This window comes from Lithobates pipiens, unplaced genomic scaffold (genome assembly GCF_037356315.1).
Source record: "Lithobates pipiens isolate NorthernLeopardFrog02 unplaced genomic scaffold, aLitPip1_a1.2 Scaffold_23, whole genome shotgun sequence".
In the NCBI taxonomy this organism is placed as follows: domain Eukaryota; kingdom Metazoa; phylum Chordata; class Amphibia; order Anura; family Ranidae; genus Lithobates; species Lithobates pipiens.
Genome location: NW_027507785.1, coordinates 130,928,175 through 130,948,672, shown reverse-complemented (window position 1 = coordinate 130,948,672; position 20,498 = coordinate 130,928,175). Strand labels below are relative to the sequence as shown.

Sequence of the window (20,498 nt, the reverse complement as noted above, 5' to 3'; positions counted from 1 at the left end):
TCTGATGAGCGGGAAATATCGGCACGTGGTTATATGCATCTTTGATAATCGATTGATGCCTACAACTCCCCTCCTTGCAAAATGGAGACAACCGATCGGATTGACTCCCTGCGACAGAACCAGATGTTTGAAAACTGCAGAAGCCCCCCCCCCAAGGGAGCGGGGGCGCTCCTTCATAAGGAAGCTTTAGTATTTTGCTTTGCGGGCTTTCTGCCCTAAGTCCTCTTTTGGCCCTGGGACTGCCCCTGAGGTCTTCCTCTTGAGCTCGACGGTGGAGGCCGTCGAGACTGCCTAGAGGCAGATGCTCCTGGCACTGGAGAAGATGCACATTTAAAAAGGAGAAATGCTTAAACTTCTTTACTGATAAAAGAGAACTTTTCCCATTAGAAATCCTTTGAAAATATTTATTTAAATCATCTCCAAATAACTGTTTACCATGAAATGGGAAACTGGCCAACAGCTTCTTACACAGTGCTTCAGCTGACCAATTTTTCAACCACAGGACTCTGCTTGTGTATGCATCAGTCCTAGCATAAGCCATGAGGCTTGAATAATAGAATCCTTCATAGCATCCACCGTAAAACATAGTGCTTTCAATACAACAGCCCACTGCTGGGCCTGCTGATCAGGAATGATCTTAAGTAGCTCTACAAACTGGTCCTTTATGGACTGAGACACACCATTTGCCGCAAGAGCCGGCCGCACCACTGAACTTGCCAGAGAAATGTTGTTCTTAAAAAGAAATTCCAACTTTTTATCTGTTGTATCCTTTAACATTTGTGTATTGTCTACCGGAAAAGTGAGATTTTTATTTACCGAGGAGATTGCAGTATCGATTGCTGGAACTCCCCATTTCTTATAGAATTCCTCCTCCATAGGATAAAGTATAGAAAACTGAGGAAAACTGCTTATCCGGGTGTTCCCATTAAGAATACATCAGCTTTTTTTTTAGCCACGAATGGACAGGTAAAGCATCCCCAGATGGGGGAGGCTTTAGTGATCCTAAACCAGAGGTGGGCTCATCAATAGACTGCGTTACAGGCAGCAAAAAAGTTTAGCAAACCAACTTAGTAAGGGAGTGTACCAACAAACTTTCTTGTGAGACTACGCCCTCTATATTAGGATCTTCGGAAGAGGAGATATCAGCGTCATCCTGATCTTTAAAGCTCAATACACACTATCAGATTGTCTGCTGATTTTTTCCTTCAGGTTTACCAAAACCATGTAGTACAAGGGCCTTCCTGATTGCATACACATTGAAACCCCTAAGGTTTGACCTCATATTATATGGTTTTGGTAAATCTGATGGAAAACATCAGCAGAAAATCTGATAGTGTGTATGGGGCTTTAGAAGAGCTTCCTGATCCCCTGCCCCTTGCACCTCAGTATGAGGGTCCTAAGCACTGGATGGGGATTTTGCTACTCTTGGATCCACTATGGAAAGTGATCATAGCATCAATCTTCTGTTCCAAACTTGAAATGGTAGAAGAAAAAAAACCTCCTGAGTGATATATATAGGGGCTGAAGTGTCCAGCGCTGCTGCAACACCAGTCCCCCCTGATGGCTCACTCTGACCGGCTGCATCACTCTCAGAGGAGGATGACATTTTCTTGGACATGGATTTAAGTTGTTGTAAAACAATCGATCCTTTAGAACCCTGTGAGGAGTTCCTTGTCCCCCTTCCACTCATAGCCTGATGCACAAAGCAGAGGAACTACCAGAAGGAATGCATATACTGCTAGGGCTATGGTCCAGCAAAAATTGCTATTAATGCCCAGCCTGAAGCAGTAACAATGTGTCAAAAGGAAAAATGCCTGTGTCACCAAACCTGAAAAATGCCCTCTTTGCTCTTGTGTCCCTCCACAGCCAGCAGCAGCACACAGCATGCTTTTAAAAGCTTGCCTCCATATGCAAGCGTTAGCCTCCGCTCCCTTTTTAAAAAAGGATGGGTTTTCCCACACAAGCGGCGGATTCCAGGTACCCTCAGACCCAGAGAGAGCATGGTGCGGGGGGGGTTACAAAAGCAGCCGAGCACCCTCTGCGCTTTCCTTTAAAAAAAAAAAAAAAAAATGGATCTGGGCGCTTTGCCTCCAGCGAGGAGAGGAATTCGAGCATAGGGAGGCAACAGGCGGGGAGACAAGTCCCCCCTTAGGCTTACCGGAGGCTCTTCTGCTCGGCCGGAGAAGGAGGAACTTTTCAGCTTCTGACACAGCTCTGTTTCCCGCATGAGGCGATGAGTGCTCAATACAGCCCCCGGTGGTGACACAGGCATGAAAACATTATTATTTTTAAAGGAGACATTCATAAGAAAATTCAAAAGATTTCTCAGAAAATGCCACTTACCTTTCCCGCCCCAGTAGTGGGAGGGGTTATATAAGGGAGTGTACTTCTTGTCTTAGGGCGTGCCAGTGTCCATCACCTGAAGGTGGCCTATAACCCACATAGTAACTACTATGACTCTGTGCCCCTGATGTATGAAAAGAAAATGGAGGTGTTGGGAGGGGTTATATAGGGAGGCAACTTCCTGTTTAGGGTGTGCCAGTGTCCATCACCTGAAGGTAGTCTATAACCACATAGTAATTACTATGGTGCTCTGTGTCCCATGAAGAAAAAAGTCCAACCTATGTGTGTGATTATATGTCATTATTATATTATATAGCCCATAGTTACATAGGTGAGGTTGAAAAAATACCTTTTTATAGTGACCTAATTTTTATAGGGACTTTGTCACACATCAGCAAATCCGTGAATCTCAATAAAGTGTCCCATACATAGTCCAATCGTGCAATTTGGATGCAATATCACAATCAAAAATAAAGTGCAATGTGCCAAGCCAACTCTCTTCCAGTGGTATTCCGTGCCAGTGCTGGTTACACTAAATAATTATCTCACAGCTGCGAGGTGTGCAGCGAAAAAAACAGCTATATTGCAGGGAGTACTTGGGAGGGTCAGGGGAATAACTGCAGAGAGGACTTCTGACGGTGCCAGAGACTCATCCGATTTCCTCGTGGTTGTTACCAGCGAAAAGGCTCCTTTGCTACTTCCTCCAGCAATGTCTTCTCTCTACTTCCTCCCGACTGGGAGGAAGTAGCAGAGGAGCCTTTTCGCTGGTAACAACCACGAGGAAATCGGATGAGTCTCTGGCACCGTCAAAAGTCCTCTCTGCAGTTATCCCCCTGACCCTCTCAAGTACTCCCCTGCAATATAGCTGTTTTTTTCGCTGCACACCTCGCAGCTGTGAGGTAATTATTTAGTGTAACCAGCACTGGCACGGAATACCACTGGAAGAGAGTTGGCTTGGCACATTATTTTTGATTGTGATATTGCACGATTGGACTATATATGGGACACTTTATTGAGATTCACTGATTTGCTGCTATTGGTTTTTTGTTTGAATCTTTTTATCAACAGTTTTTGCGTTTATATCACAGATATATATATATATATTTTTTTATATATACTGCATTTTTTAAGTTGTTATATGCACTGTATGTATTTAGCACATGCATTCTTGATTTTGACACTTGAGTGATGCACAGAGACACCTTTAATCAGTTGTTTTATGCAATGCACAGATGCACTTTAATGCAATTCCTTAAGCATTTAGCACTGTTCTAGTTTACAAGCACTATTGCACTTTTTGCCTTGATATTTATATTTATTTGTATATTTTTTATTGTGTATTATTGTTAGTTCATTTGGTATTAAGGAAGCGCAACACAACCCCCCGTTTCATTTTCTATAGTATTGAGAGCCAACTCAGAGTGTTTGCTGCTCCCGTCAGAACAGAATTTTACCTTCTGACCATTTTTTGGCCATATAGCGCGGGAGCCTTTGATATACATTTGTCACACATCAGTCACTCATAATACACATTGTAGCTTACTAGTCCTTACTGTCTTTTTATTATGTCAGATCTCAAATCTATGCAATGTAATTCTGGACACACTTATCCAAACCAAGCTGGCATTTTTGCATAAAAGGCTAGATCCCAAAATTCTTGGGATCTCAAGTATAGTGATCTTACAGGACACCGGTGGCCCTGGTCAGTGCACAGGTATATAGCTGGTTGACAAAGTAGTTAGTATAGGGGGAGGTCAAGTAAAATGACCAACTCTTAGAGTGAATCAACTATAGAACCACCTGTGAATTTTTTGAGAAATATAAGTATGTCATGAAAAAAAAGGGAAGAAGTACCGTACTGACCTTGAGCATCAAGCCTTTTGTCTAAGTAAACTTTGTAAGTAAAAGCATAACGGAGAGCTATGGCTGCAAAGAACATCTCCACACAAATAATAAAATTCTGGTAGCCGGCAGCAACGGTGCCCTCACCCACAGTAACCTCAGCTGAATTGATTTTTGGGATAGCACCACACTTTTCCAGTATAGCTAAAAGCATTCCTGTAAAACATAAGGAGACAAATTAATAAAGTCTAATGTGTACCAAGAATTACACAATGTTGTAAGACCTTATGTATAATATGCCCCTAAAGAAAAAAAGGAATAATGGAAGGAGGGACTCATAAGAGAACCCTCAAAAGTTGGGCAAGTATTGTCTGGTTCCTCATCCTGAAAGATATGACAAAAAAAAAAAAAACCCTACTAATTTGGAAGGACTATAAAGGAACCAAAGGAGTAAAAACGTGTATATATATATATATATACACACACACAAGCTAAAATTGATGAAAACTGAAAAAACTTACACATTTATCAGATCTAAACATCACAAAACAGTATGATGCTCTTCATGTTGTTTATCAACCCTACTGCAGTAGGGGATGAGGCACTTGTTTTCTGCAGAACTGGGGAGTAAGGGGTGTAGTTTGTATTTTAAAGGGGACCCACGCCAAACTATCCTTTTGCCTTATATTACACACAGTGACATGTGTTCTTACTTGTGGACTTGTTTTATATTGGTTTCTATTATCTCCATATGATGTACCTTTTTCAGATATTCATTTGACACTAGGAGCTTGGTCTCCCTAAAGAGCTGCATGCGGACTATCCCAAGTGACCAGAAGGTGGCAGTGGCTGACCATATGAAGGCCATGTATTATGACTCCACTTATTTGTCCCTGTATATAATTTTGAGGTATGTGGCAATACACTATTGTGCAATTATACTCATTGATAGATTGTGATTGGAATTGATATTTATAATATTTACTATTTTAGTGCTTGACTGCGACACAGTTTTCCTGAAGAAGCGGGCTATGCCCCATGAAACGCAACTGCATCAAAGCTAAATCGAGTCCCTCATCCCCTACTGCAGTAGGATTCATGAGAAACAAGACTAAGATTAGAATCATACTGTTTTGGGATGTTTAGGTCTGTGGTATGTGTGTACATTTGTCATATTTTCATTTATTTTAACTTGGATAAATGCTTTTGATACTTTTTTACTCCTTTGGTACCAGTATAGTCCTTCCAAATTACAGTATTTCTCGCTCCATAAGACGCACCTAGGTTTTAGAGGAAGAAAAACAAGAAAAAAAAAATATTCTGAACCAAATTGTGTACTAAAATATTTAATAAAATAACAGAATAATATTTCTACACTGACAACCAATGTAAGGGTGAAACCCTACATTGATCCCCAATGTAGCTGGGACATTTACACGGAACACAACAGGAATATTTACATCAACCACCAATGTAATTGAGACATTTACACTGACCAGTGATGTGACAGGTGTATTTACAGTAAACTCCCTCATCTTTCTGCATGCTTATTTCCCTCTCAGTACAACTCTGCCCCTCCAACTCATCATCTGATAACCTATGGAGTACAAAATAGGGACTACGACAGGAAAATGCCACCTTCTGGGACAATGTAGGTAAGGGAATCTCCCCAATATTCTCAAAAGGTGGTTTATGGAGGAGAACTGTATCAAGTTTAAATCCCATGTACACAAAAGAGACCATACAGGTGGAGCCACATGCCCGTCTCCTTGAACCAAGGTACGAACTAAAGAGTGCATGGCTAGGGGTTGCTGAAAGAAGATTGCTAAGGGAGACACTTGGCCCTTGATGGTACTCAAAGACAACCTCTGCTCAACACTCTGTTGAAGAAAGTTATATCTTTCTAGAAGTCGACCTCCTCGCCTTCAACATAGTAGGGATCGCACCACCCTTGAAACAACTGGTTCTCTCTGAGAGGTTGCTTCCAAGGGACATTTACGGCCACAAGAATGGCCAGAAGACTTCGCCCTTGGTCCTCCGCAAGCACCGCAGAAGAGGAAGGTGTTGGCCTCGCAATGGCACTAGGACAACTGCAGCATCTACCAGAGGAACCCGCGAGATTACCATGAGTCGCTGTAACTTCCTGTTGAACTGAACATGCTGAAGGGGCCCAAAGATTGAGTAGAAAAACTACTAACCTGGTCATTAACTCCAGAGTCAGACCCAGGTAATTACATTTTCTGGACAGGATTAGAGGGGACTTTGGGTAGTGCAGACGTCACCCGAACCTTTTCAGGAATGATATCAGCACAAGGAAACTCTGGGTTTCCTGAAGTGGACAAAATCCCATAAGGTTCCATTCGTGGACCCCCTTGACACTGACGAAGGAGGTCCAAAAAAGCTGGAGACTAGCAATAATGTCCCCCCACCCCAGTAATGGGTAAGGGCAGACCTTCATGCTGAAGGAGTTTTGTCAGCAGATCTGGAGAAGCCTGCTCTAGGCTTTCCAGACAATTGCTTGGAACTTCCAGGGGCAGTCTTGAAAGATCTGTTTCCTTTATCTGCAGTCCCAGGAGCCCAAAAGAATTTCCTATGGACTGAGAAGGAAGGCCCTCGTTCGAGACAAGGCTCCTTCCCTTTCCTAGATTAATGTCATCGAAGATAGCCCCAAACAGGAGATCGCCTTGAAAAGGGCAGAACAATGAGAGCCTTCTTAGAGGCTTGGTCTGCAGACCAATTTTTAAGCTACAGCACACGTCTAATCACTGCTGAAACAAAGCGTGGACAGCACAGGAGCTGCATTCAAGGCTGCATCACAAACTGCAGCCCATGGACCAACTGGTCCATTAAATCAACATAAGCGGCGGGAACCTGCTTACTACTCAGAACCTGGCGCAGAAGCTTGGCCCGCTCAGTTACGGTCTGCGACACCAGGGCCGAGGCCAACACTGGACACAATGCCAAACCAGCCACAGTAAACATGCTGCTATATATGCCACAGCCTCTGCTTTCCTGCCAGCTGGGTCCTTAAAGGACAGGGATTCCTCTACTGGGATAATGGTTGCTGTATTCAACATGGAGACAGGAGGGTCCACCACTAAAAGCGATTCTTCAAAAGGGATAACTTTGGTCGTTCCCATTCCTTATAGGTAAACCTGTCAATACAAGGCAGATAAGGAACACGTTAGGTGTGCGAGGTGACTTATGCATACCAAAAGACACAGCCACATCCGTGGCCACCTCAACCCCATCCTCCATTTTAAAAGTCTCACGCACCGCAGGAATACGTGCGTCCACCAGTGCTTTTTCACTCACTGCTGTGACCGCAGAAAATTCATCCTTGCCATCGGTCGGGTCAGGGGGCTTGATATCAAGCACCCCCTGGACGGACCGCATCCACCACAGCATCAGACTCTGAAACAGATGAGACGGACTGAGCAGGGAAAGGCGGAGGAGGCTTCCTCTGGGCCTTTGCCCACATGCTACTTCCACCCGGGATACCAATGACTCTAGAACTGCTGTCAGCACAACCATGGGAAGCTGTGGTTCAGAGGGACCTGCACCTCCATGAGGGGGTCAGTGGGGGAGATGCAACCCCATGACTCCATCGGGAAAAGGAAGGCTATGTAGTACAAAAAGATTTTTGGCACCACTAAAGGGACCCCCAATGCTCAGGGTACCCATCAACAGGGAGAGATATATACAGGGACCAAAGTCTCAATCCTACCAGCCTGAGGAGCGCTGCAATTTGGACCTAGCAACACCATGGAAGCCATCTAATTCATATAGTTTGAGACAGGAAGAGAAGAGAGGAGAGGAGGAGCTCTGGCATCTCCACGAGGTTCCGGCCATCTCCAGCGTCTCACTAGACTAAGAAAAAATGACCACCGTGACATCGGCTACACAAACATGGCCGCCGGCCGGAGACCAGCCAAACCAATGGAAAATGGCCACTGTGATGTCATCGGACCTCCCAAACATGGCCGCCGGCCGTTTGATATGTCGAAGCATGCTGCCAGGATCCTCTCTGTGCCCAAAACACTCTGCAAGGGGACCCCCACCCCAAAAAAGGTACTGTACTCCACCAGGCAGGGGGAACATTTAAGTGGACTCCGCACCTAGAGGTCCTGGAACCACCCACCAGCCCATACCCCTGGGACCACCACCAATTTGCAGAGGGGGTGAGCCCAGCTCAACTGAGGGACTTTTAGGATGGGAGGAGGGAACCCGCAGGCAGGCCCAACCATCTCTGGAGGGTACCTTGGTCCACCCCAAACCACATAAAAGGGGGAGAGGGACGACTGTTATTACTGATCCATGGTGCAGGTGGCACTCCAGACAGAACTCCTCGCCACCGCAGTGCAGGGGCTGTCGGCCGAGGGACCGCTGCGACTCAGACCAGAGCGAGCCTGTGAGATATTTATTTTGAGGGCCAGCCTCCATCCGCTGAGGCTATGTCTTGGCCGACCTAGCGTATAACTGTGGTCTGCATGCGCTCGCTGGGCAGGGAAGACCACTGGATCTATATTATCCAGTCCGCCACCCCGCCCGGCAAGAGAAAATGCAAATAAAAAGAGGAATCCATATTTTGACTATAATCGTTCATACAAATATGTGAATACAATATTTTTTTAGGATAGTGGTCTTGTAATGGAATTCTTCACAGCTAAATCTGCAGTGTTGCCTCTAACTGTCCTTTAACCGCTTGCTGACTGGCTCACACCAATATATGTGGGCAGGGCACGTACAGGCAGATTAATGTACCTGTACATTGCCCTTTAAGAATAGCGGCTTGCGGGGGCACGCTTCTGCCGCGACCTCCGTGAGTGTGATCGCTGGTCCCGCGGACTCTATATCCACAGGGATACCCGCGATTGTCTCACAGGGAGGAAGAACGGGGAAATGCTAATGTAAACAAGCATTTTCCTGTTCTGCCTAGTAACAGGACACTGCTCACAGCTCTCTATAATCGGGAGCGGGGATCAGGCTCGTGTCACACATAGCGCGCGTGCCCCCCGGCCCCCCCACAGTTAGAATCACTCCTAGGACACAACCCCTACAAAGCTACCTAGTGGTTAACCCTTTCACTGCCAGTCACATTTACACAGTTATCAATGCATTTTTAATTGCACTGATCACTGTATAAATGTGAATGGCCCCAAAATCGTGCCAAAAGTGTCCGATCTGTCCTCCATAATGTCGCATTTACGATAAAAATTGCTGATCGCCATTACTAGTAAAAAAAAATTAATAAAAATGCCATAAAAAATATCCCCCATTTTGTAGACGCTATAACTTTTGCGCAAACCAAACGCTTATTACGATTTTTTTTTTACCAAACATATGTAGAAGAATACGTATCGGCCTAAAATGAGGAAATTTTAATATATATGGATATTTATTATAGCAAAAAGTAAAGAATGTGGGTTTTTTTTTCAACATGGTCGCTATTTTTTGTTTATAGCGCAAAAAATAAAAACCGCAGAGGTGATCAAATACCACCAAAAGAAAGCTCTATTTGTGGGAAAAAAGATGTTAATTTTGTTTGGGAGCCACGTTGGGAGCCGCGCAATTGTCAGTTAAAGCAACGCAGTGCCAAATCGCAAAAAAAGTGCTATAGTCTTTGGGCAGCCAAATGGTCCGGGGGTAAAGTGGTTAAGAAATCAAACAACTGATTATTAAACTATATGACCCCTTTCACTATAGCGTTAGAAATAGCACCTGCAAAACGTCCTAAAGAAGCTGCACCATTGTATGTAGTGTGAGAGCCCGAGGGCTTTCACACTACAGTGGTGCGCTGGCAGGACGTCAGAAAAAAGTCCTGCCAGCAGCTCCTTGTGTTTACCGCTCCTCCACCGCTGCTCCCCATTGAAATCAATGAGGCAGCGCTGTAATCCCACCGGCAAAACGCAGATATTGCGGCCTATTGCCGGCGGTTTTAACCCTTTCGCGGCCGCTAGGGGGTAAAAGCGCCCCGCTAGTGGCCGAAATGCGCCGCAAATCCGCTGGTAAAACGTCGCTAAAAATAGCGGCGTTTTACCGCCCACGCTATCAGCGGTGTGGTGTGAAAGGGGTCTATAGGTTTGAGAAAATAAGTGACATGCCTGACAAGTGCCCTCTAAAATTTATTTTCTAGGGAATAAAAACAGATTGTTAAATAAACTTCCCTGGAGTAACTAGATAGTGCTGACACAAGTGAACATGCCCAAACCCAGCCATCTGTCGTTGGTATGACCCTGTGTTTATTCCCCTGCACAAAGACTACTCTGAGCATCAAACTGCTCTGCTGGACACACACACACACAGTGTTAGGATAGGGAATCTCACCTTGCCAGAAGGAAAGGAAGATGACTGACTTCACCATGAAGAACTTGAGCACAGGGCTGTAAGGACTAAGAAGTTCTCGTGTTGCAAAGTAGAAGAGAAACAGAGCATAGAGTGCAAGACTGACTGAGATGTTGTAAATAATTGTTACATAGAGGTAACCACTGGCCACGCTGCAATGACAAAAACACCATGGTGAAACATTTTGTTTTCAAGGAAAAAAAAAAAAAAAAAAGTTTGGTTGACTGAAACTGAAATTCCTGTTTACATCCTAGTTCAAAGAATTTCTGCAAGCGAATTACATACAGTAGATAAAAAAAAAAAAAAACACAAACATTTTCAATGCACCTAGATACAGTCTTCTTTAACACTTCTATCCTCCCAGCTTGAAGCGCAGCATCGCATTATGTAGCAGTAAAGAAGCTCCAGATTTTTTGTTTTTTTTTACACGATTAACATGATTTCACCCTAATTCTTACCATACACACCTCAATTTTCAAACATTTCCAACTTTCAATTTTAGAACAATAAGTCAACCTTCCAGCAAAACTATATTAATCTTATCACAATTTCCCTTCATTACTGCTGGAAAGTTCTAGTAAGCCTTTTGGTAATCATCACTATGGAAAGCTGAGTGAAAGAAGCCAAGATTGATAGACATGAAATATTCTACCACTTTTAAATACAAAAAAATACTGAATTGAGTAAAGACAACCTATCTCCGGTTGAGATTATGTCATGATTTACACAAGCGTTGCCGATAACGAGTATTTGCACAAGTATCGGTACTCATGCAAATGCACAGATTACCTGAAACCAATACTTTGAGGCTCGGTTCTTTGAGCTGTCAGTGGGTCTCCTCTGTTGACAGCTGAAGTGTTATTGAAATCCGCTAATTGGAGCTGTCAAAAAAAAAAAAGCAGCCGGCAATGTTTATTAACATTGCTCAGCCACTGAAACATTGTTTCTTTTTTAATCTATTTCTTCATTTGCAGATCAAAGGGATTAACAAATGTTCCTCTGTTTAACCCCTTATTAACTCCCGATTCTCTTCCATTTAATAATTTCCTGCTTTTTTTGTTCACGTCCATTTTATAAACGATAAACAACTACTTTTTTTTGTTTGCTTTGTTAGTGAATATTTTACACATACAGTGGGGACGGAAAGTAATCATACCCCCACTGTTATATTGCAGCCATTTGCTAAAATCATTCATCGTTCATTTTTTTCCTCAATGTACACACAGCAAAACACAGAATTGTTGACATTTTTGCAGATTAAAAAAGAAAAACTGAAATATCACATGGAGCTAAATATTCAGACCCTTTGCTGCAACACTCATTTAACTCAGGTGCTGTCAATTTCTGCTGATCATCCTTGAGATGGTTCTACATCTTCATTTGAGTCCAGCTGTGTTTGATTATACTGAGTGGACTTGATTAGGAAAGCCACACACCTGTCTACATAAGATCTTACAGCTCACAGTGCACGTCAGAGCAAATAAGCATCAGGAGATCAAAGGAACCGCCTGAAGAGCTCAGAGACAGAATTGTGGCAAGGCACAGATCTGGCCAAGGTTACAAAAAAAATTCTCCTGGACTTAAGGTTCCTAAGAGCATAGTGGCCTCCATAATCCTTAAATGGAAGACGTTTGGGATGACCAGCACCCTTCCTAGAGCTGGCCGTCTGGCCAAACTGAGCTATCAGGGGAGAAGAGCCTTGGTGAGACAGGTAAAGAAGAACCCAAAGATTACTGTGGCTGAGCTCCAGAGATGCAGTCGGGAGATAGGAGAAAGTTGTAGAAAGTCAACCATCACTGCAACCCTCCACCAGTCGGGGCTTTATGGCAGAGTGGCCCGACGGAAGCCTCTCCTCAGTGCAAGACACATGAACGCCTGCATGGAGTTTGCTAAAAAAAAAAAAAAAAAAAAACATCTGAAGGATTCCAAGATGGTAAGAAATAAGATTCTCTGGACTGATGAGAACACGATAGAATTTTTTGGCCTTAATTCTAAGCGGTATGTGTGGAGAAAACCAGACACTGCGCATCACCTGTCCAATACAGTCCCCACAGTGAAGCATGGTGGTGGCAGCATCATGCTGCAGGGGTGTTTTTCAGCTGCAGGGACAAGACGACTGGTTGCAATCAAGGGAAAGATGAATGCGGCCAATTCCACGGATATCCTGGACGAAAACCTTCTCCAGAGTGCTCAGGACCTCAGACTGGGTCGAAGGTTTACCTTCCAACAAGAAAATGACCCTAAGCACACAGCTAAAATAACGAAGGAGTGGCTTCACAACAACTCCGTGACTGTTCTTGAATGGCCCAGCCAGAGCCCTGACTAAAACCCAATTGAGCATCTCTGGAGAGACTGAAAAATGGCTGTCCACCAACGTTTACCATCCAACCTGACAGAACTGGAGAGGATCTGCAAGGAGGAATGGCAGAGGATCCCCAAATCCAGGTGTGAAAAACTTGTTGCATCTTTCCCAAAAAGATTCATGGCTGTATTAGATCAAAAGGGTGATTCTACTAAATACTGAGCAAAGGGTCTGAATACTTAGGACCGTGTGATATTTCAGTTTTTCTTTTTTAATAAATCTGCAAAAATATCAACAATTCTGTGTTTTTCTGTCAATATGGGGTGCTGTGTGTACATTAATGAGGACAAAAATGAACTCAAATGATTTTAGCAAATGGCTGCAATATAGCAAAGAGTGAAAAAGGTAAGGGGGTCGGAATACTTTCCATCCCCACTGTATATATATTAACATATATTTACACATTTAACATTGAAAAAGTGCAAAATGAAAAAAAATAACTATTTCATTTGTAAATAACTTTTCAATGCTTTGTACCATTGCTGACAGCTGAAGTGAAAACAAAACAGTTACGGTAGGTATCGGTAGTTTGTATCGGCGAGTACAAAAAAAAAAATATTTTTGGGAGATTTAACAGATGTAAGATTTCACTCTTACGCTGAAAAGAGCAGACTTAAAAAGAGAAGTATGGGTTTATTTTTTATTTTGGAATCACACTAGCACCAATGCTGCATCTGTCCCCCAGTGCCTCTGCATTGAGAACCGGGCGATTGAACATCGCTGATCACTCTGACAGTTAACCAAGCAGAGCGCTGCAGACGGTCAGTCACATCTTTCTTTTCCCCTTGGTCATTGGTGTGCTGAACTGTGGAGGGGGTGGCCAGCTCAGTTGTTCAATGGCTCTCTGAGGAGGGTGTCAGTCCACCCCCCCAGTACACCACTGCTGCCACCCCCCCCCCCCCCCCAGTACACCACCGCTGCCACCCCCCCCACTTCAATACAGAGCATTTATACACCCTTCATTCCAAGAACCAATTTTTAGCTTTCAGCGCTCTCACACTTTGCCAATTACTCAGTCATGCAACACTGTACCGAAACAAAATTTTTATAATTTTTTTCATACAAATAGATTTCTTTTGGTGGTATTTAATCACCACTGGGTTTTTTATTTTTTGCGACATAAGTGAAAAAAGAGCGGAAATTTTGAAAAAAAACCCTTTTTTTTTAGTTTCTATGATAACATTTTGCAAATAAGTCATTTTTGTTCATAAATTTGGGCCAAAATTTATACTGCTACATCTCTTTCGTAAATATAACACAAATTAGTGGATATCAGATCACATCTGATCACAACTGATGCACTGACGGCCTATCTCATTTCTTGAGGCTCTGAAATGTCAGGAAAGTACAAATAACCCCCAAATGACCCCTTTTGAAAAGTAGACAGTCCAAGGTATTTAGTAAGAGGCATGTGAGTTTTTGTTTATTTATTTCTCACATGGAAAGACAATGAAAATCTTTTTTTTTTTTTTTTACAAAGTTGTCCATTTATAAGCTATTTCTGGGACAGGCACTCAGATGGGCCGGGACAGGCACTCCGGTACTCAGATGGGCCGGGACAGGCACTCCGGTACTCAGATGGGCCGGGACAGGCACTCCGGTACTCAGATGGGCTGTGATGGATGATGACAGGTCCTCTTTATTGGGGGGGGGGAGTAATCAGTGTGTGTTGGTGTACACTAGGCGGTAACGAGATGTTACCGCAATCTCCTCCTCACACATGATCAGTGTGTGAGGAGGAGAATCCGGTAACATCTCATTACCGCGGTTTGTTTACATTCTGTGACCGGCTGTGATTGGACAGCCGGTCACGTGGTAAAGAGCCAATTTCATTGGCTCTTTACTGCGATCGGGGATGGGCTGTGTCAGGGTGACAAGCCGCATCCCCGATCATCGCTCTGCACGCACCCTAGGCGCATGCACGAGCGCCGTGAATCTGCACAGTACATGTGACTGGACACAGCCGGTCACGTGTATCCGGGGGGGGGGGTGCATGGGGATGGAAACCACACAGATCGGGGATGGGCTCCCTCGGATACACCTCATCCACGATCACCGCGCTGCGGGCCCCAGGAGCGGCGACATAACGAGGACATCATATGACGCCCACCCAGGATGGGAGATCCCATCTGTGGGCGTTATTTGACTATGGCCCGGTATTGAAGTGGTTAAAGTAAGATGACTAACACTGATTACTTATATTTCAGATAAAAAAAATAAAAAAAACATTGAACCAAATTGGGCTGTAATGTAACAAAATAGGTAAAACGACAAAATGGGGTGAATACTTTTGCAAGGCACTGTATTTTATTTTTTTCTCTCACCCAACTTTTTTTTTTTTTTTTTTTTTAGATATTCTACACATTGCTTTTGACTGGTCCATACGCAACAGACAACACAATTTTATAATCTTTTCACATCCATCATTTGAATCCTGTATCTGGGATTATTTATACAGTATATCACAAAAGGGAGTGCACCCCTCACATTTTTGTAAATATTTTATTAAACCTTTTACGTGACAACACTGAAGAAATCACACCTTTATACAAGCTGTACACTCACTACTTTACATTGTAGCACAGTGTAAATTTGCTGTCCCTTCAAAATAACCAACCCCTCAACACAGCCATTAATGTCTAAACCGCTGGCAACAAAAGTGAGTACACCCCTAAATGAAAATGTCCAAATTGGACCCAAAGTGTCAATATTTTGTGTAACCACCATTATTTTCGAGCACTGCCTTATCCCTCTTGGGCATGGAGTTCAGAGCTTCACAGGTTGCCACTGGAGTCCTCTAACATCCACCAGCTCCAAGATGTCGTCATGGAGGAGTGGAAGAGACCTTGTGCTCCTCCATCTTCCGTTTGAGGATACTCCACAGATGCTCAATAGGGTTTAGGTCTGGAGACCTTTAGCCTCAGCTTCTTTAGCAAGGCGGAGGTCGTCTTGGAGGTGTTTGGGGTCGTTATGTTGGAATCCTGCCCTGCGGCCCAGTCTCCAAAGGGAGGGGGATCATGTTCTGCTTCAGCATGTCACAGTACATGTTGGCATTCATGGCTCACTCAATGAACTGTAGCTACATAGGTGAGGTTGAAAAAAGAAACAAGTCCATCAATACCAACCTATATGTGTGATTACATGTCCGTATTACCATGTATATCCCTGTATGTTGTGGTCGTTTAAGTGCTTATCTAATAGTTTTTGAAACCATTGATGCCCCCCCCCCCCCCCCCCCCGCTGAGACCACTGCCAGTGAAAGGGACTTTCACATCCTTGCCACTCTTACAGTAAAGAACCCTCTACGTAGTTTAAGGTTAAACCTGTTTTCGTCTAATTTTAATGAGTGGCCGCGTGTCTTGTTAAACTCCCTTCTGTGGAAAAGTTTCATCCCTATTGTGGGGTCACCAGTATGGTATTTGTAAATTGAAATCATATCCCCTCTCAAGCGTCTTTTCTCCAGAGAGAATAAGTTCAGTGCTCACAACCTTTCCCCATAACTAAGATCTTCCAGACCCTTTATTAGCTTTGTTGCCCTTTGTACTCTCTCCATTTCCAGTAAATCCTTCCAGAACACTGGTGCCCAGAACTGGACAGCATACTCCAGGTGATTGCATTCATATTTCTGCCACCCAAATTCATTATTTTACATTTTTTGTACATTAAACCTCAATTTGCCATGTAGCCGCCCACCCCATTAATTTGTTCAGATCATCTTGCAAGGTTTCCACATCCTGCGGAGAAGTTATTGCCCTGCTTAGCTTAGTATCATCTGCAAATAGAGATTGAACCTTGTCGTTTATGAACAAACTAAATATGATTGGTCCCAGCACGGAACCCTGTGGGACTCCACTAACCACCCATGACCATTCAGAGTATTCCCCATTTATCACCACCCTCTGAACCCTTGTAGCCAGGTTTTAATCCATCTACTCAACCTATGGTCCATGCAAACAGACCTTATTTTGTACAGTAAAAATTTCTGGGGAACTGTGTCAAATGCTTTTGCAAAATCCAGATACAGCACGTCTACGGGCCTTCCTTTATCTAGATGGCAACTCAACTCTTCATAGAAGGTTAAAGCGGGAGTCCGCCAGGACTCCGCGTTTTTTTTTTTTTTTTTTTTAAAGCCAGCAGCTACAAATACTGCAGCTGCTGACTTTTAAAATAGTGACACTTACCTGTCCAGCGCGCCCGCGATGTCGGCACCCGAAGCCGATCTCTAGATCGTCACTCGGGTGCTGCCGCCGCCATCTTGGGTATGGGAATCAGGAAATGGAGCCTTTCGGCTTCATTTCCCGGTTCCCTACTGCGCATGCGCGAGTCGCGCAGCGCAATAAGGACGGTCCCCGCTGCCTCTGGGATCTGTGTGTTTCCCAGCAGGCAGCGGGGCACTTGCGGAAGGGGGCGGGCACTTGCGGAAAGGGGCGTAATCTACGCCCCTTTCCGCAGAGAGCTATCCCGGAAGTGGGTGCAGTTACCTGGATTATCCAGGTAACTGCACCCCCCTCCCCCCTGAAAGGTGCCAATTGTGGCGCCGGAGGGGGGGAGGATTTCGATGAGCGGAAGGTCCATTTTAGGGTGGACCTCCGCTTTAATAGATTGGTTTGGCAAGAACGATTCTTCATAAATCCATGCTGATTACTGCTAATGATACCGTTTTCATTCCTAAAACGTTGTATATAGTCCCTTATCACCCCCTCCAAGACCTTTTATACTATTGATGTTGGGCTAACTGGTCTAATTGCCAGGGATGTATTTTGGGCTCTTTTTAAACGTTGGTGCTACAATGGCTTTTCTCCAATCCGCTGGTATTATTCCAGTCAGTAAAAATTAGGAACAATGGTCTGGCAATTACTTGACCGAGTTCCCCAAGTACCCTCGGGTGCAAGCCATCCGGTCCCGGTGATTAATGTTACGTTTCCCAAGTCTAATTCTGTCCTAATTCTGTTAGCCATTAGATTGCTTCCTGCGATATGCCACGAGGATAAACACTGCAGTTTTGGTTACTGAAGCCCCAAGATTCCCTCTGGAAGACTGAGGAGAAGAATAAATTCGATACCTTCGCCATCTCCCCATCCTTTGTAACCAGATGTCCTTCCTCATTCTTTATGGGGCCAATATGGTCTGTCCTCCCTTTTTACTGTTTACATACTTACATTTCTTTGGGATTTTTTTTTGCTCACCTCCACTATGTGTCTTTAGTGTTCTATCTTAGCCACCCTAATTACACCCTTAAATTTCCTGTTACATTCTTTATAAAGTCTGAATGCTGACGATCCCGCAACCTTGTATTTTTTGAAGGCCTTCTCTTTTACTTTTATATTCATTTTTACATTGGAGCCACCAGGACTTTTGTTTGCGCTTTTAAATTTATCACCCAGTGGGATGCACTAGCTAATGCCCTTATTTAACATGATCTTAAAGCAAACCCATCTCTCCTCCGTGTTCTTTGTTACTAAGATTTTATCCCAATTTATCCCTGTTAGTGAGGTTCATAGTTTAGGGCTCCGAGGACAGTGGCAGGTGGGGAGTTTGACTGGGGAGGCACATCTGTCAAACGGTACTGCAGTTGTCCTAAGGCAAGCTCAGGGAGGACAGAAACCTCCCATGGATCAGAAGCTCCCCAGTGCCGGCAGCACTACTATGCTTGACTGTAGGCAAGACACACTTGTCTTTGTACTCCTCATCTGGTTGCCACCACACACGCGGCACCCTCAGAACCAAATAAGTTTATCTTGGTTCTCATCGGACCAAAGGACATAGTTCCAATAATCCATGTCCTTAGTCTGCTTGTCTTCAGAAAACTGCAGGCTTTCTTGTGCATTATCTTTAGAAGAGTCTTCCTTCTAGGACAACAGCCATGAAGACCAATTTGATGCAGTGTGTGACATCTGGCCTGAGCACTGACAGGCTGATTCCCCACCCCTTCAACCTCTGCAGCAATGATGGTAGCATTCATACGTCTATTTCCCAAAGACAACCTCTGGATATGATGCTGAGCACATGCACTCAACTTCTTTGGTCGACCTTGGTGAGGCCTGTTCTCAGTGGAACCTGTCCTGTTAAACCATTGTATGGTCCTGACCATCGTGTTGCAGCTCAGTTTCAGGGTATTGTCAATCTTCTTGTAGTCTAGACCATCTTAATGTAGAGCAACAAATCTTTTTTTTCAGATCCTCAGAGAGTTCTTTGCCATGAGGTGCTGTGTTGAATTACGTGGCCACTATGCGAGAGACAGCGGTAACACCAAATTGAACACACCTGCTCCCCAGTCACACCTGAGACCTTTTAACACCGAGTCACATGACACCAGGGAGGGAATATGGCTAATTGGGCCCAATTTGGACAATTTCACTTAGGGGTGTACTCACTTTTGTTGCCAGTGGTTTAGACATTAATGGCTGTGTGGAGAGTTATTTTGAGGGGACAGCAAATTTACAAGCTGTACACGCACTACTTTACATTGTAGCAAAGTGTAATTTCTTCAGTGTTGTCACATAAAAAGATATAAGAAAACATTTACAAAAATGTAAGGGGTGTACTCAGTTTTGTGAGCTACTGTAAGTGGGGCAACCTGCTTTGAGCGCAAGGTTTTAATAATTATATGTTATGTCTGTATGTTCAATCTTAGCCGATACTAAAGATTCAATGTACACATTCAGGTTTTTTTTCGTTCAACCAGTGGGTTGAACAAACAAAACAGATTGCCACATCAACACAACAATGTGTTATGCAGGGATCTCTCCTGCTGTGCCAATGTATTCTGACAAGGATTCCTGCTAGCTGGGGCTTTCTGGCTTAGCTGCTGCACCTGCCAAATTGACAGGCACTCTGTGGAGCAGGGTTTGAACCCCACATATCTCCCCTTTATCCATGCCCCTGCAGACAAATTTCGATTTTTACCACCTCAGAGTTGTTAATCTCCCATGGAAGGCAGGTCAACTATTATACACTCAGGACTTACTTAAAATCACCATCCCGATATTTGCCAAAAGCTTGAAGTATAACAGTGATGATGGCCATCAGAGGTTTAACCACACAAAACTGCAGAGTTGCCTGTAAATAGAAAACACACAAAACAGTGTTTACTGTGATAACATGGGAATAAACATGGAATAAAAAACAATGCATAATTTAAATCATAAAAGAATAGACCTTTCACAAACCTGGGCCATAGAAAATCTGAATATTAAGAGAAAAATGCAGAGGCTAAAAAAGAAAGGTAGTCAAGTTGCAAAAGCATTTGCATACAACTCCAACATAGGTGGACCATGTCCACACAATCAGGGGAATTAAAAAGGCGGAAATTCCCTTAAGATCTACCTGCTCCTAATTCAGGCCGGCGTTTGCTCTAGTGTCATTTACGTTACTGTCACATGTGGGGTAAATTCAGGTAGTTCTTACTAACACCACTGTGGCAGCTACTTCTTCTTAAAGAATTACTGTTCTCTGTTTAGGAAACTGGTAATTAAGACCAACTCTGAGCTAGAGTACAGGGCATGCCTGTGCTGGGAAGCTGTCATGTCTGTGTATTCCTTCACACTAACCACGTGATGGTGCTACATCTCCAGCCTCATTTAGCTGTAGGCTGGGAGATTCCAAG

The 20,498-nt window shown here is 43.9% G+C and overlaps 1 protein-coding gene across 6 annotated transcripts in view; it reads right to left on the bottom strand.

Moving 5' to 3' along the window:
- TMEM184B (transmembrane protein 184B) overlaps window positions 1-20,498 on the bottom strand; it is a 337,694-nt gene that overhangs the window by 23,139 nt on the left and 294,057 nt on the right. For all 6 annotated transcript variants that reach the window (XM_077452364.1, XM_077452365.1, XM_077452366.1 and 3 more), the window contains 3 exons: window positions 19,860-19,951; window positions 10,513-10,682; window positions 4,207-4,401 (listed from right to left, as the gene is read on the bottom strand). In XM_077452364.1, the coding sequence (XP_077308490.1) occupies window positions 4,207-4,401; window positions 10,513-10,682; window positions 19,860-19,951 (457 nt within the window). The remainder of the gene's footprint in view (window positions 1-4,206; window positions 4,402-10,512; window positions 10,683-19,859; window positions 19,952-20,498) is intronic.